Below are 15,248 nucleotides of genomic sequence, written 5' to 3'. Positions count from 1 at the left end.
AAAGTCCAGAGCCAGGTAGCTCCACTGGTAGATTCTATCATACATTTAAAAAGAACAAATGCTAATTGCTTTCAAACTCTTCTCCAAAAATTGAACAGGAGGGAATGCTTCCAACTTATTTTATAAGGCCAGCATTACCCTGAAACCAAGGCCAAAAGAGGACACTAAAAGAAAAGAAAACTACAGGCCAATATTCTTGATGAACATGGATGCAAAAGTCCTTAGCAAAATACTAGCAAACCAAATTCAACAGCATTTAAAAAGCATCATATACTATAACCAAATGAGATTATTGGGATGCAAGGATGTTTAATGTGTGCAAATAAAAAAAGTGATACACCACATTAACAGAATAAAAAATAAAAACCATATGACCATCTCAATAGACATTTGACAAAATTCAACATGTTTTCATGATAAAAACTTTCAATAAATAAGGTATAGCAAAAAGTTCTTAGACATAAAAAAGGCCATATGACAAGCCCACACCTAACATCATATTCAATGGTGAAAATCTGAAAGCTTCTCCTTTAAGAAACACAACAATGATGCTCACTTTCACCACTTCTCTGAAAAATAGGAAAGTCCTAACCAGAGCAACTAGGCAAGAAAAGGAAATAAAAGACATCCAAAGGAAGAAGTAAAATCGCCATTGTTGGCAGATTACATAGTCTTATGTAGAGAAAATTCTAAAGACTCCACCAAAAACAAAGAACAACAAAATGAACTTAGTAAAGTTGCAGGATACAAATTCAACATACAAAAATCAGTTGCATCTCTCTATGCTAATAATTAACTATCTGAAAGGGAAGTTAAGAAAACAATCTGATTTACAATAGCATCAAAAAGAAAAGATACTTAGAAATAAATTTAACAGAGGAAATGAAAGATCTATATACTAAAAACTGTAGGATATTGTTGAAAGAAATTGGAGGAGACACAAATAATGGTAGGATATCCAGTGGTCATGAGTTGGGAGACTTACTATTGTTAAAATGTGCATAGTATGAACATTTTGGTATAGTATAGATTAAATGCAATCTCTATCAAAATGCAAGTGGCAATTTTCATTAAAATAGAAAAAATAAAAAAAAATCATATGAAACCATAAGAGACTCTAGATAGCCAAAGGTATCTTGAACAAGAAGAACATACTGGAGGCATCACACTTCCTGGTTTCAAATTCTATCAAAAAGCTCTGTAATCAAAACAGTATGGTACTGGCATAAAAATAGACACATAGTCCAGTGTAACAGAATAGAGAGTCCAGAAATAAACCCACACATATATAGTCTACAAATATTTGACAAGGGTGCTAAGAATGCACAATGGGAAAAAGATAGTCTCTTTAATAAATGGCACTGGGAAATCTGGATATCCACATGCAAAAGACTAAATGTGGGCCCTTATCTTACATCTTACACAAAAATCAACTCAAGATGGATTAAAGACATAAATGTACAATCTTAAACTGTTAAACTCCTAGAAGAAAATATAAGGAAAATGGTCCTAGACATTGGTCTTGTAATGAATTTCTGGATATAACACCAAAAGCAAATGCAACAAAGGCAAAAATAAACATGTGGAATCATATCACTAAAAAGCTCTTGCAAGCAAAGAAAACAACAAAATGAAGCAGCAACCCACAGAATGGGAGTAAAAATACTCACAAATAATACTTCTGATAAGGGATTAGGGTCCAAAATATGTAAGGAATTTATATAATTAATTCTTTTTTTTTAATTTTTTTTAACCTTTATTTATTTTTGAGACCGAGAGAGACAGAGCATGAACAGAGCATGAACGGGGGAGGGTCAGAGAGAGAGGGAGACACAGAATCTGAAGAAGGCTCCAGGCTCTGAGCGGTCAGCACAGAGCCCGACGCGGGGCTCGAACTCACGGACCGCGAGATCGTGACCTGAGCCGAAGCCGGCCGCTTCACCAACTGAGCCACCCAGGCGCCCCTATATAATTAATTCAATAGCAAAAAAAAAAAAAAATTAAGAAATGGACAAAGGACCTAAATAGTAATTTTTCCAAGGAAGACATACAAAAGGCCAACAGGTATAAGAAAATGTGCTCAACATCAAGGAAATCAATCATCAAGGAAATTTAAATTAAAACCACATTGGGCTATCACCTCACATATGTTACAGTAGCTAATATAAAAAAGAAAAGATAACAAGTGTTTCATTTATCTATCCCCACCAGCAACCACCAGTTTATTCTCTATATTTATGAGACTATTACTCTTTTTGTTATTGTTTGTTCTTTTGGTTTTAGATTCCACGTGTAACTGAAATCATATGGTATTTGTCTTTCTGACATTCCAATATTGTAATAATAACTTTATATGGTGACACATGGTAACTGCACTTATGATGATGAACATTTCATAATGAATGTAATTATCAAATCACTATGTTGTACACCTGAACTAATAAAATATTATATACCAACCATAGTTCAATTACAAATAATGTTTTTTTCATTTAAAAAAGATAAATGCTGGCAAGAGGGTAGAGAAAAGGGAATGCTTGTGCACTGTTGGTGGGGATGTAAATAGGTAGAGCCATTACAGAAAACAGTATGAAGATTCCTCAAAAAATTAACAGTATAACTACCATGTGATCCATAAATCACACTTTTTTATTATTATTTTTTTATTATTTTTCTTTATTATGAAATTTATTGTCAAATTGGTTTCCATACAACACCCAGTACTCATCCTAACAGGTGCCCTCACCAATCACCCATCAACCATCACCCACTTTCCCCTCACCTACCACCCAACAGCCCTCAGTTTATTCTCAGTTTTTTTTTAATATATGAAATTTATTGTCAAATTGGTTTCCATACAACACCCAGTGCTCATCCCAAAAGGTGCCCTCCTCAATACCCATCACCCACCATCCCCTCCCTCCCACCCCCCATCAACCCTCAGTTTGTTCTCAGTTTTTAAGAGTCTCTTATGCTTTGGCTCTCTCCCACTCTAACCTCTTTTTTTTTTTTCTTCCCCTCCCCCATGGGTTTCTGTTAAGTTTCTCAGGATCCACCTAAGAGTGAAACCATATGGTATCTGTCTTTCTCTGTATGGCTTATTTCACTTAGCATCACACTCTCCAGTTCCACCCACGTTGCTACAAAAGGCCAGATTTCATTCTTTCTCATTGCCGCGTAGTATTCCATTGTGTATATAAACCACAAGTTCTTTATCCACTCATCAGTTGATGGACATTTAGGCTCTTTCCATAATTTGGCTATTGTTGAAAGTGCTGCTATAAACATTGGGGTACAAGTGCCCCTATGCATCAGCACTCCTGTATCCCTTGGGTAAATACCTAGCAGTGCTGTTGCTGGGTCATAGGGTAGATTTATTTTTAATTTTTTGAGGAACCTCCACACTGTTTTCCAGAGTGGCTGCACCAGTTTGCATGCCCACCGACAGTGCAAGAGGGTTCCCGTTTCTCCACATCCTCTCCAGCATCTAGAGTCTCTTGATTTGTTCATTTTAGCCACTCTGACTGGTGTGAGGTGGTATCTGAGTGTGGTTTTGATTTGTATTTCCCTCATGAGAAGTGACGTTGAGCATCTTTTCATGTGTTGGTTGGCCATCTGGATGCCTTCTTTAGAGAAGTGTCTATTCATGTTTTCTGTCCATTTCCACACTGGATTATTTGTTTTTCAGGTGTGGAGTTTGGTGAGCTCTTTATAGATTTTGGATACTAGCCCTTTGTCCGATATGTCATTTGCAAATATCTTTTCCCATTCCGTTGGTTGCCTTTTATTTTTGTTGATTGTTTCCTTTGCAGTGCAGAAGTTTTTTATCTTCATGAGGTCCCAATAGTTGATTTTTGCTTTTAATTCTCTTGCCTTTGGAGATGTGTCAAGTAAGAAATTTCTGCGGCTGAGGTCAGAGAGGTTTTTTCCTGATTTCTCCTCTAGGGTTTTGATGGTTTCCTGTCTCACATTCAGGTCCTTCATCTATTTTGAGTTTATTTTTGTGAATGGTGTAAGATAGTGGTCTAGTTTCTTTGTTCTTCATGTTGCTGTCCAGTTCTCCCAGCACCATTTGTGAAAGAGACTGTCTTTTTTTCCATTGTATATTCTTTCCTGCTTTGTCAAAGATTAGTTGGCAATACTTTTGTGGGTCCAGTTCTGGAGTCTCTATTCTATTCCATTGGTCTATGTGTCTGTTTTTGTAGAAATAACACTTTTTATATACATCCAAAGGAAAGGAAACTTGTGCCTCAAAGAGATATCCAGGGATGCCTGGGTGGCTCAGTCAGTTGAGCATCCGACTCTTGATCTTGACATAGGTCATTATCCCAGGTTGTGGGATCAAGTCCCATCTAGGGCTCCATACTCTCTCCTCTGCCCCTCTCCCATTCTCATGCTCTCTCTCTCTAAAGTAAAAAAAGAGAGATATCTAAACTCGTATGTTCATTGCCACATTACTGACAGTCTTCAACATATGGAAACTACCTGTTATCCATCGATGAATGAATGAATACAAAAATATAATGGAATATTTTTCAACCATGAAAACAAAGAAATCCTGCCATTTGCAACAACATGGCTGTATCTTTAGGACATTAGCAAAGTGAAACAAGCCAGGCACATTAAACAAATACTGTATAATCTCACTTATATGTAGAATAAAAAAGGTGAATTCATAGAAGTAGAGAGTAGAAAGGTGGTTGCCATGGGCTGGGGTTGTGAGGAAGGAATAAGGAGATGCTGGTGAAAGGGTACAAACAATGTTATAAGATGAATAACTTACAGGGATCTACTGTACAACATGACTATAGTTAACAATACTGTATTATATACTTCAAATTTGCTAAAAGTGTAGATCTTAAGTGTTATCACCATAAACACAAACACACAAAATGGTAAATACAATGAGATATCACCTCACACCTGTAAGACTGGCAATCAAGAAGACAAGAGATAAGTTATGGACAGGATGTCAAGAAAAAGGAACATTTATGTACTGTTGGTAGGATTTTAAACTGGTTAAGCCACTAACAACAGTATGGAGGTCCTTCAAAAAATTAAAAAATAGAACTACCATGCATTCCAGCAATCCCACTTTTGGGTATATAACCAAAGGAAATGAAAATAGTTTACCAAAGAGACATATGCACTCTTATGTTTGTTGCAGCATTATTCATAATACCCAAGATATGAAAACAACCTAAGTGCCTGTCAATAAATGAAGAGATAAAGACTGGATTATCCTATGAGAAAAAGAAGTCCTGCCATTTGTAAAAACATGGATGGACCTTGAGGACATTACGTTATATGAGATTAATCAGACAAAAAGAAAAATACTATATCTCATATGTGGAATTCAAAAAACTAAAATCGGGGTGCCTGGGTGGCTCAGTCAGTTAAGCGTCTGACTTCGGGTCAGGTTATGATCTCATGGTTCATGCGTTCTGTGCTGACAGCTCAGAGCTGGCGCCTGTTTTGGTTTCTGTGTCTCCCTCTCTCTCTGTCCCTCCCCCACTAGCACTCGTCTCTCTGTCTCTCTCTCAAAAATAAACATTAAAAAAACTAAAATTATAAAAGCAGAGAGTAAAATGCAGCTAGAAGATAAATAGGTCCTGGAAACCAAACACAGAAGACAGTGATTATAGATGACAAAACTGTATTATAAATATTAAACTTGCTAAGATAATAGATATTAATCACTCCCACCACTAGAAGAAATTATAATTATGTGATAGGATAGAGGTGTTAGCAATGGCAATCATATTGCAATTGGAATGTATCAAATCAATGTTATACACCTTCAGAGTACAGGAAGATGTCAATGGAGTAGGAGGACCCTAGGCTCACCTTGTACCACAAAAACAACTAGATAACTATCAAATCATCCCAAATATCCCAGAAATTATCTTAAAGACTGACAGAACAAACATCACAACTAAAGGGAGAAAAGAGGCCATATCAAAGAAGGTCATTCAGCAAGTGCAGAGACATGCTTTACAGGATGAATAGATCTGGGTGCTGTGGAGGGAAGTGAGCCATGGTCACAGAGAAGGGCAAGAGAGAGAGGAGCACACAGGAGAATGAACAAGGAGAACATTTCCCCAAGGTCATTGGCCTGGAAATTAAGAGAGGCTAAATTTCATGCATTCTACAACCAGCAGGGCTTATAGCCTGGAGTTTTAAAGGTCAGGAGGCTTGGCTGTGACAGAGCCCTGAGAGCACTAGTCTGCTCCTGGAGAGAATGGAGGAAAACACCTGGGGGTAGATGGCATAGAAATAGCAATTTGAAAAACACCTGGTACACACTGGGGGGAGATTATTTGCTCCTCTTAGAGTGCTTCACAGGGAGGCAGCATTCATGGAGATGGCTCTCTGGGAAGAAAAGAATGGCTGGTGACATTTCTCTCTCTCTCCACTCAGCATAAACACATATCCACATGCAGGAAGCAACCCAGCATCAACACTGACTGCCTAACTTGCTTACACCAAGCCCCACCCTGCTGCGTTCTAGCTGGACTGCCCTTCTCAGCCAGCTTGTCTTAGTCCCAGTGCAACAGGACCCTCCCCCAGAAGATAGTACAAAACCCTACCCACACCACATCTCTGAACCAGATAGTTCTGCAGAGCCTCAGTTCTTGTGGAAGTGGTGTTGGGTCTCATTTCATGAGCAGACCAGAGCACATCTAGTTAAAACTTGCCACTTTCAGGTCAGGGACCAAACACTGCACACAGAAAGCAAGGAGACCCTCTCCAGACCATTGGCCTGAAGGATAGAGCAGAGAAAACACAATAGCAGAGTGAAAGGATCACACACCAGAGACCCTCCCTAAAGCACAGGCCCTGGACACTATATGATCTCTTCTTCATAGGGCCATTACTTTCAGGAGCAGGAGACATAACTATTTCTATGCTGTCTACTCCCAGGTGTTTGCCTCCATTCTCTCCGGGAGCAGAGTAGTGCTCTCAGCGTTTATCTAACACTGGCAGATACTTAGACAAAATGCCAAGACAGAGGAATTTATTCCAAATGAAAAAACAAGGGGCACCTGGGTGGCTCAGGTGGTTCAGCATCCAGCTTTGGCTCAGGTCATTATCTCACAGTTCATGACTATGGGCCTTGCATCGGGCTCTGTGCTGACAGCTCACAGCCTTGAGTCTGCTTTGGATTCTGTGTCTCCCTCTCTCTCTGACCCTCCTCCACTCATTCTCTCTCTCTCTCTGTCTCTCTCTCTCTCTGTCCCTCTCTCTCTCTCTCTCAAAAACAAATAAACATTAAAAAATTTTAAAGACAAATGAAAGAATAAGATAAGGCCATGGCAGAGATATAAGTGTAACAGATATAAGTAACATGCCTGAAGGGGAATTTAAAGCACCAATCATAAGGATATTCCCTGGGCTTCAGACAACAATATAAGGCATCAGTGAGACCATCACCATGGGGATAAAAGAGCCCTCTCCATGAATGCTGCCTTCCCTGCAAGAAATATTAAAGGGGACTCTTGGGCGGAAAGACCAAAAGTGACAAAGGCAAGAAAAGATCAGAGAAAATATCCAGAAACAATGACAAAACAAATAATAAAGTGTCAATAAAACATATCTATCAGTAATTACTTAGAATGTAAATGGACTTTATAAACACTCCAATTAAAAGACATAGGGTATCAGAGTGGATAAAAAACAAGACTCATTTATATGCTGCCTACAAAAGACTCATTGGAGACCTAGAGACACCTGCAGGTTGACAAGAAGGAGATGGGGAAACATTTATCACACAAATGGGATACCAAAAGAAAGCTGGAAGCAATACTTATATAAGACAAACTAGATTTTAAAACAGACTGTAAAAAGAGAAAAAGAGAGGCACTATACACTCATAAAGGGGAGATTCTAAAATTAAGATATAACAATTGTAAATATTTATACAACCAACATGGGAGCCCCCAAATGTATAAAACAATAACAAACATAAAGGAACTCATTGAGTATATAGTAATAAAAAAGAATTATAAAGTAATAATAAAGGAATTTAACACCTCACTTACATCAATGGACAGATAATCTAAAAAGAAAATAAACAAGAAAAAATGGTTTGAATGACACCCTGGATCAAATGGTCTTAACATATATATTCAGGACATGCTAGACTAAAACAGGAGAATGCACATTCTTTCCAAGTGCACATGGAACATTCTCCAAAATAGATCACATATTACCTCACAAATCAGGTTTCAACAAATACAAAAAGAATGAAGTCTTATCATGCACCTTATGTGACTACAGCACTATGAAACTGGAAGTCAACCACAAGAAAAAAATTGGCAATACTACAAATACATGGAGGTTAACCAACATGCCACTAAACAATGAATGGGACAACCAGGATATAAAGAAGAAACAAAAAAAAATACCTGGAAAAATATGAAAATGAAAACACAATGGCCCAAATCTTTGGGATGGAGCAAAAACAGTCCCTAGAGGGAAGTATATAGCAATATAGGCCTAATTCAGGAAGCAAGAAAAATCTCAAATAAACAACCAAAACAAAGCTTAAAGCCAGCAGAAGGAAGTAAGTAATAAAGATTAGAGCAGAAATAAATGATATAAGAAGACAACAACAACATAACAGATCAATGAATCCAGGAGCTGAATCTTTGAAAAATTAATAAAATTGATAAACCTCCAGCCAGACATTTAAAAATGCAAAGAGAAGGGATCCAAATAAACAAAATCACAAATGAGAGAGGAGAAAGAACAATCAACATCACAGAAATACAAACAATTATAAGAGAGAATATTATGAAAAACTACATGCCAACAATTTGGACAACATGGAAAAAATGGACAAATTCCTAGAAACATATAAACTACCAAAACTAAAACAGGAAGAAATAGAAAACTTGAACAGATTGCTAACCAGCAAAGAAATTGAATCAGTAATCACAAACTCCCTACAAACAAAAGGCCAAGACCGGATTGTTTCACAGGCAAATTCTACCAAATGTTCAAAGAAGAGTTAATACCTATTCTTCTCAAACTATTCCAAAAAAAATAGAAAAGTAAGGAAAAATTCCAAATTCATTGTATGAGGCCAGCATTACCCTCACTCCAAAACCAGATGGAGACACTACTAAAAAGATAACTACAGGCCAATATCCCTGATGAACATGGATGCAAAAACTCTCAATAAAATACTATCAAAGCCAACCCAACAACACATTTAAAAAATCATTCACTACTATCCAGTGGGATTTATTCCTAGGATGAAAGAGTGGTTCAATATTTTCAAATCAACATGATACACCACATTAATAAAAGAAAGGAGAAGAAACATGATTATTTCCATAGATGTATTAAAGGATTTGACAAAGTACAATATCCATTCATGAGGAAAACCCTCAACAAAGTAGGTTAAGAGGGAACACACCTCAACATACTAAAGACCATTTATGAAAAACCCACAGCTCACATCATACTCAATGGGGAACAACTGAGAGCTTTTCCTTCACAGGAAGAAGACAGGGATGTCCACTCCTACCACTGTTATATGACAGAGTACTAGAAATCCTAAGCACAGCAATCAGAAAACAAAAAGAAACAAAAGGCATCCAAATAAGCAAGGAAGCAGTCAAATTGTCACTCTATGCAGATGACGTGATACTCTATATAGAAACCCTGAAAGATTACATCAACAACTGTTAGAACTCATACATGAATTCAGTAAAGTAGCAGGATACAAAATCAACATACAGAAATCTGCTGCATTTCTATATACCAATAATGAAGCAGCAGAAAGAGAAATTACAGAATTGATCCCATTTACATTTGTACAAAAACAATCAGATACCTAGGAATACACCTAACAAAAGAGGTGAAAGACCTACATCCTGAAAACTAGAAAACAGTGATGAAGGAAGTTGAAGATGACACAAAGAAATGGAAAAACATCCCATGCTCATGGATTAGAAGAACAAAAATTGTTAAAATGTGTATACTACTCAAAACAATCTACACACTTAATGCAATCCTATCAAAATACCACCAGCATTTTTCACAGAGCTAGAACAAACAATCCAAATAGTGGATAGTCCAAACAAAGGAATCCAATAGTGAAAGCAATTTTGAAAAAGAAAAACAAAACTGGAGGTATTACAATTCCAAATTTCAAGTTATATTATAATACTAATCAAAATGGTATTCTACTGGCACAAAAATAGATACATAATAGATCAATAGAACAGAATAACAAACCCAGAAATGAACCTACAACATTATGGTCAGCTAATCTTCAACAAAGCAGGAAAGAATATCCAATGGTAAAAAGACAGTCTCTTCAAAGGGTGTTGGAAAACTGGACAGCAACATGCGAAAGAATGAAATTGGACTACTTTCTTATACCATACACAAAAATAAATTCAAAATGGATTAAAGACCTAAATGTGAGACAGGAAACTATAAAAATCCTAGAGGAGAACACAGGCAGTAACTTCTTTGACATTGGCTGTATCAACTTCTTTCTAGATATATCTCCTAAGGCAAGGGAAACAAAAGCAAAAATAAACTATTGGGACTTCATCAAAATAAAAAGCTTCTGTATAGCAAAGAAAACTTCAACCACAAGGACTCAAAACTAAAAGGCAACCTATAGAATGGGGGAATATATTTGTAATGACATATCTGATAAAGGATAAGTATCCAAAATATGTAAAGAACTTACATAATGCCCCAAAAAATGAAAAATCCAATTAAAAATTGGGCAGAATACATGAATAGACATTTTTCCAAAAAAAACACATACAGATGACCAACAGACACATGAAAGATGCTCAACATCACTGATCATCAGGGAAATGCAAATAAAAACTACATGGGATATCACTTCACACTTGTCAGAATCGCTAAAATCAACAACACAAGAAACAGGTGTTGGTGAGTCTATGGAGAAAGGGGAACTCTCTTGCCTTCCTGGTGTGAATGCCAACTGGTACAGCCATTCTGGAAAACAGTATGGAGGTTCCTCAAAAAGTTAAAAATAGAAATACTCTAAGATACAGCAACTGTACTACTAGGTATTTACTCAAAGGGTATAAAAATACAGATTTGAAGGGACACATGCACCCTCATGTTTATAAAAGCATTATCAACAATAACCAAATTATGGAAAGATCCCAAGTGTCCATTGATAGATGAGTAAAGAAGTGGCATATATATACTATGGAATATTACTCAGACAAAAAAGAACGAAATCTTGCCATTTGCAATGATATGAATGGAACTAGAGGGTGTTATGCAAAGGAAAATAAGTCCATCAGAAAATGACAAATACCCTACAATTTCACTCATATGTGGAATTTAAGAAACAAACAAGCAAAGAAAAAAGGGAGAGTGAGGCAAACCAAGAAACAGACTTAACTATAGAGAACAAACTGACGGTTACCCATTGGACAAGGAAATTGATTAAATAGGTGATGGGGACTAAGGAGTGCACTTGTTGTGATGAGCACCAGGTGTTACATGGAAGTGTTGAATCACTATATTCTGTACTTAAAACTAATATCACATTGTATGTTAACTAACTGGATTTTAAACAAAAACTTTAAAAATGTACACCTTAAATTTACACAATGTTGTATGTAAAATATATCTCAATAAAAATATTTGTCAAAAATGGTAACTATGTGAGATAATAGAAGTGTTAATTAGCTTGATTGCCATAATCATTTCATAATGTATATACCTATCAAATGATCACATTATATACCTTAAATATATACAATTTTTATCTGCCAATGATATCTCAGTAATGCTGGAAAAAAATTAAGTATCTGTGTCTGAAACTTAGGACTCAAATAATTAATTGGGCTACTAAAATAAATGTTGCAAGTGAAATAAGTCTGTGTTTCATTGCATCATTAATTAGTAATATCAACCATGAAGTTAACTTAATCTAAAAAGAACAAAAGCTGTTAACGCTTCAGGAATTACTGCATACATAACTATGAATAAAGAACAAAGCACAACTCTGTTGAAATCCTTGTTTCCAATACAGAATTTGAATAAAACGTGAGTCATAGCAAAATCACAAGTTTCTCCATGTCATAGACATTTAGGAATCATTAAACAGTGAGTTTCAAAACCATAAATGTCAGTATCTTACTATACTTCCATTATTGTACTTGTGTCATTGAACACCTATTCCCCTGACGAGAACATGAGCTTCATGGGGACAGGCTTCCTGTTTCAGTGTTCTTTTTATACCAAAGTTGACCTAACACAAAGCAATCATTCCAAAAACATTTGTTGAATTAAATTACCTCCTAATTGGTCCGCTTCCAGGCCACTCTCCTCTCCCAAATCCTGCTAGTTCTTTTAGAAAAATCTCTGATAATGTCATCCCATTGTCTCAAAACCTTTAATGACTGTTCATAGTAATCTGTTTTACAGGATTACATCCACACACCCTGATGGGGCATATAAAGACCTTCACACTGTTCCCTCAGCCTATATTCCCAGTCTCAGTCCCTGCCTCTCCTCTTCACACCATATTAGTTGTTCCTTGAACACTTTTGGATTTTTATTACTCTATGCCTTTGCCGACTCTGTTTCCTCTGTCTGAAAGATCCGTCCCCTCTCCTCTGCCTAGAAAACATTTATTAAAGCTCAGTTTAAACATTACTACCTTTGTATCTTTCCCTGACCCCTCACAGAATTAACGTCTCCTTCTTTGTTTTTCTGTACCAATATGTTTATTTATTCCGAAAATGGACGAAGGGGTAAGGGAAGAAGAGAAGGAAGGAGGGAGCGTTCTGTGAACGGACTTACCTAAGCAGTGATTGCAGCACTACGCGTTAAGCACATTGTTGAAGCAGCAGTGGGAGGATGGGGTTGGATAACCTTTAAGTCTTAAGATGCTGTGGCTGGTATCTTTCGCACCGCGTGTATGTGTTGACGGGGGAAACAAAGAGAGACAGAAAAACATAAAGATCAGAAAGGAGATGAGGGGAGGACGCAGTGCAGTAAGAGCACATGGGCAGACCCAAATTTCTTCCGCTTTATTGTTTTGCAGAGGTCTAGGTCTGCATCTAGAGCTGTATATAGCTAGGGGGTGGAAAAAAAGGAAAGGGGAGGGACTGCATTTCCTCAGAACTTGCCTAGCCTCGACTGCTCGACTGCCAGGCGGATCACCTTCCGCTCCAGGGTTGTCAGTTCCTCCTTGCCATGACTCATGCCTATTGTGCCAGGCAGGGAGCACTCTGCCCTGCAGCCTTACAGGTGGTATCGACCGGCTCGGGGAGACAGTTCCCGCCAGGCTACGCAGTGGAGCGCCGCACAGCCCGCCTTCCCTCCTCCTAGCTGCCAGCCCAGCAGTTCCAACCCAGCGCCAGCAGGCCTGCTTGGTCGATCTTCGATCCAAAGATGAGGCGCGGCTGGAAGATGGCTCTGTCCTGGGGGCTGCGGTGCTGCCGCCGAGTACTTTCCTGGGTGCCTGTGCTTGTTATCGTCCTCGTTGTGCTTTGGTCCTACTATGCCTATGTCTTTGAACTCTGCCTGGGTAAGTGGAGCTGGGCACCTACGGTGGGGAAATTATACTTCAGTTTGTCTGTCGTACCCTTCACACTGGTGTCCCCTTCCCCTGTGTTCTTATCCCTCACACTGCGGGATTTTTTTGTTTGTTTGTTTAGGGGAGCGTGCTGTTTGTTTTTAGCTCTCTGGAGACCTCCTCGTCTCCAACCTCTAGCTTCCCACAATATTTCTTGCACCTTCCCACGAGGGTCCTACCATGTCGCCATCGCTTCTTACCTAGGGTTTCTTACGTTATTCCCTAGCCTTACTCACAAGAATGTACTGGCTCTTTCCACTAGAGCCCCCTTTTCTCATACAGGACAACTGCTTGTGCCTGGTGTTCTCATTCTGGGGGGCTCCTACCCTACAGAATTGAGGAAACAACACACCCCATCTCGGTAAACTGCTTACACTATGAATCCTACCAATACATACAACTAGGAGCCCCACATTTTCACATTCCTTTCTACTAGGAATCCCAAAATATTTCCTGTACTCTCTTATAAGCTCTCTTTTTTCCAACACTGGAATTCATCCTTTTTCTGTGATCCTCTCACACTGGCTGAAGTACCTCACATCTTCTCCCACTTAGGGCCCCACCATATGCCTTGTTTTATTCCACTGGGTGTCCCGTTTTCACACAGTGAAAATGGGCCCTTTATTCTCTTTCCCTATGGGCTTTACCGTTTTATCATCTTCTCCAATAGAATGGGACTCCTACAATATATCTTGCCCTGTCCCCTCATTTAGAGACCCTGATTTTATCACACTGGGGTTCCCCTTATTCTTCTGCTTTCCTCCTTTGAGGAGCATTCACTACTTTCCATTAGGGTTCCCATATTATTTCCTGACCCTTCATACTAGGCACCCTGCTTTTGTCACAATATGGTCATGCCTTGTCCACTCTCTTCTCACAGTAGTGTCCTTTTTACCCTCCCACAAGGTTTTCCACAAACCCCTTCAAAGGGCCACTACTTTTCTTTTGTTTTAAAGTTTATTTATTTATTCTGATAGAGATAGGGAGTGGGGGAGGGGTTGAGAGAGAGGGAGAGAGAGAATCCCAAGCAGGCTCTGCACTGTCAATGCAGAGCCCCACGTGGGGCTCCAACTCACAAACTGTGGGATCATGACCTGAGCTGAAATCCGGAGTTCAAGGCTTAACCAACTGAGCCACTCAGGCACCCCCCAAGGGCTGCTACTTTTCTAATGATAATCCTGCCTTGTTATATTTTTTGAAACCTACTCCCCACCTGCTGCAGTCCTCTTTCATTGATAGCCCTACATTTTGTCATCCTCTTTCTCTAGGGTTTTATTATTATTATTATTATTATTATTATTATTATTATTATTATTATTTTATCTTACTTCCGTGTAGGGTTCCTTGTCCCCTGTCTTCTCAACCTAGGAAAACACCATCCTTTCCCACTGGGATTTGTAATATTTCCTTCTCAGTCCAATGAGAGCCTCATTTCTTGTCCCGTCTCATTAGACCACCCCTTTTGTAAATCTAGAGAGTCCTCTTGTACCCTATCCTGTCACATTAGGGAGCATTTCATTCCCTTTTTAGCTATCAAATGGTCCCCACAGCATATTTTATGCTTTCAAGCTCAGAATTATATATTTCCAGACACAAACCCCAACATCCTAACCTGTATGTTCCCAAATTGTATTACCCAAGTCACCTATCC

General features: G+C 38.3%; 1 protein-coding gene and 1 long non-coding RNA gene across 2 annotated transcripts in view; one reads left to right on the top strand and one right to left on the bottom strand.

Annotated features, from left to right (window-relative positions):
- Positions 1–2,645: 2,645 nt before the first annotated feature.
- Positions 2,646–13,486, bottom strand: LOC113597481 (uncharacterized). The gene is made up of 2 exons (XR_008290148.1): positions 12,820–13,486; positions 2,646–4,406 (listed from the first exon to the last, which is right to left on the bottom strand). It is a non-coding gene; the product is annotated as an uncharacterized LOC113597481 (long non-coding RNA).
- ZDHHC15 (zinc finger DHHC-type palmitoyltransferase 15) overlaps positions 13,149–15,248 on the top strand; it is a 225,479-nt gene continuing 223,379 nt past the window's right edge. The window contains exon 1 of the mRNA XM_027053721.2: positions 13,149–13,549. Coding sequence (XP_026909522.1) covers positions 13,414–13,549 — 136 coding nt within the window. The 5' untranslated portion in view covers positions 13,149–13,413. The remainder of the gene's footprint in view (positions 13,550–15,248) is intronic.

Source organism: Acinonyx jubatus, chromosome X (genome assembly GCF_027475565.1).
Source record: "Acinonyx jubatus isolate Ajub_Pintada_27869175 chromosome X, VMU_Ajub_asm_v1.0, whole genome shotgun sequence".
NCBI lineage: Eukaryota > Metazoa > Chordata > Mammalia > Carnivora > Felidae > Acinonyx > Acinonyx jubatus.
The sequence above is the reverse complement of the archived record's forward strand: the minus strand, read 5'-3'. Positions and strand labels throughout refer to the sequence as shown.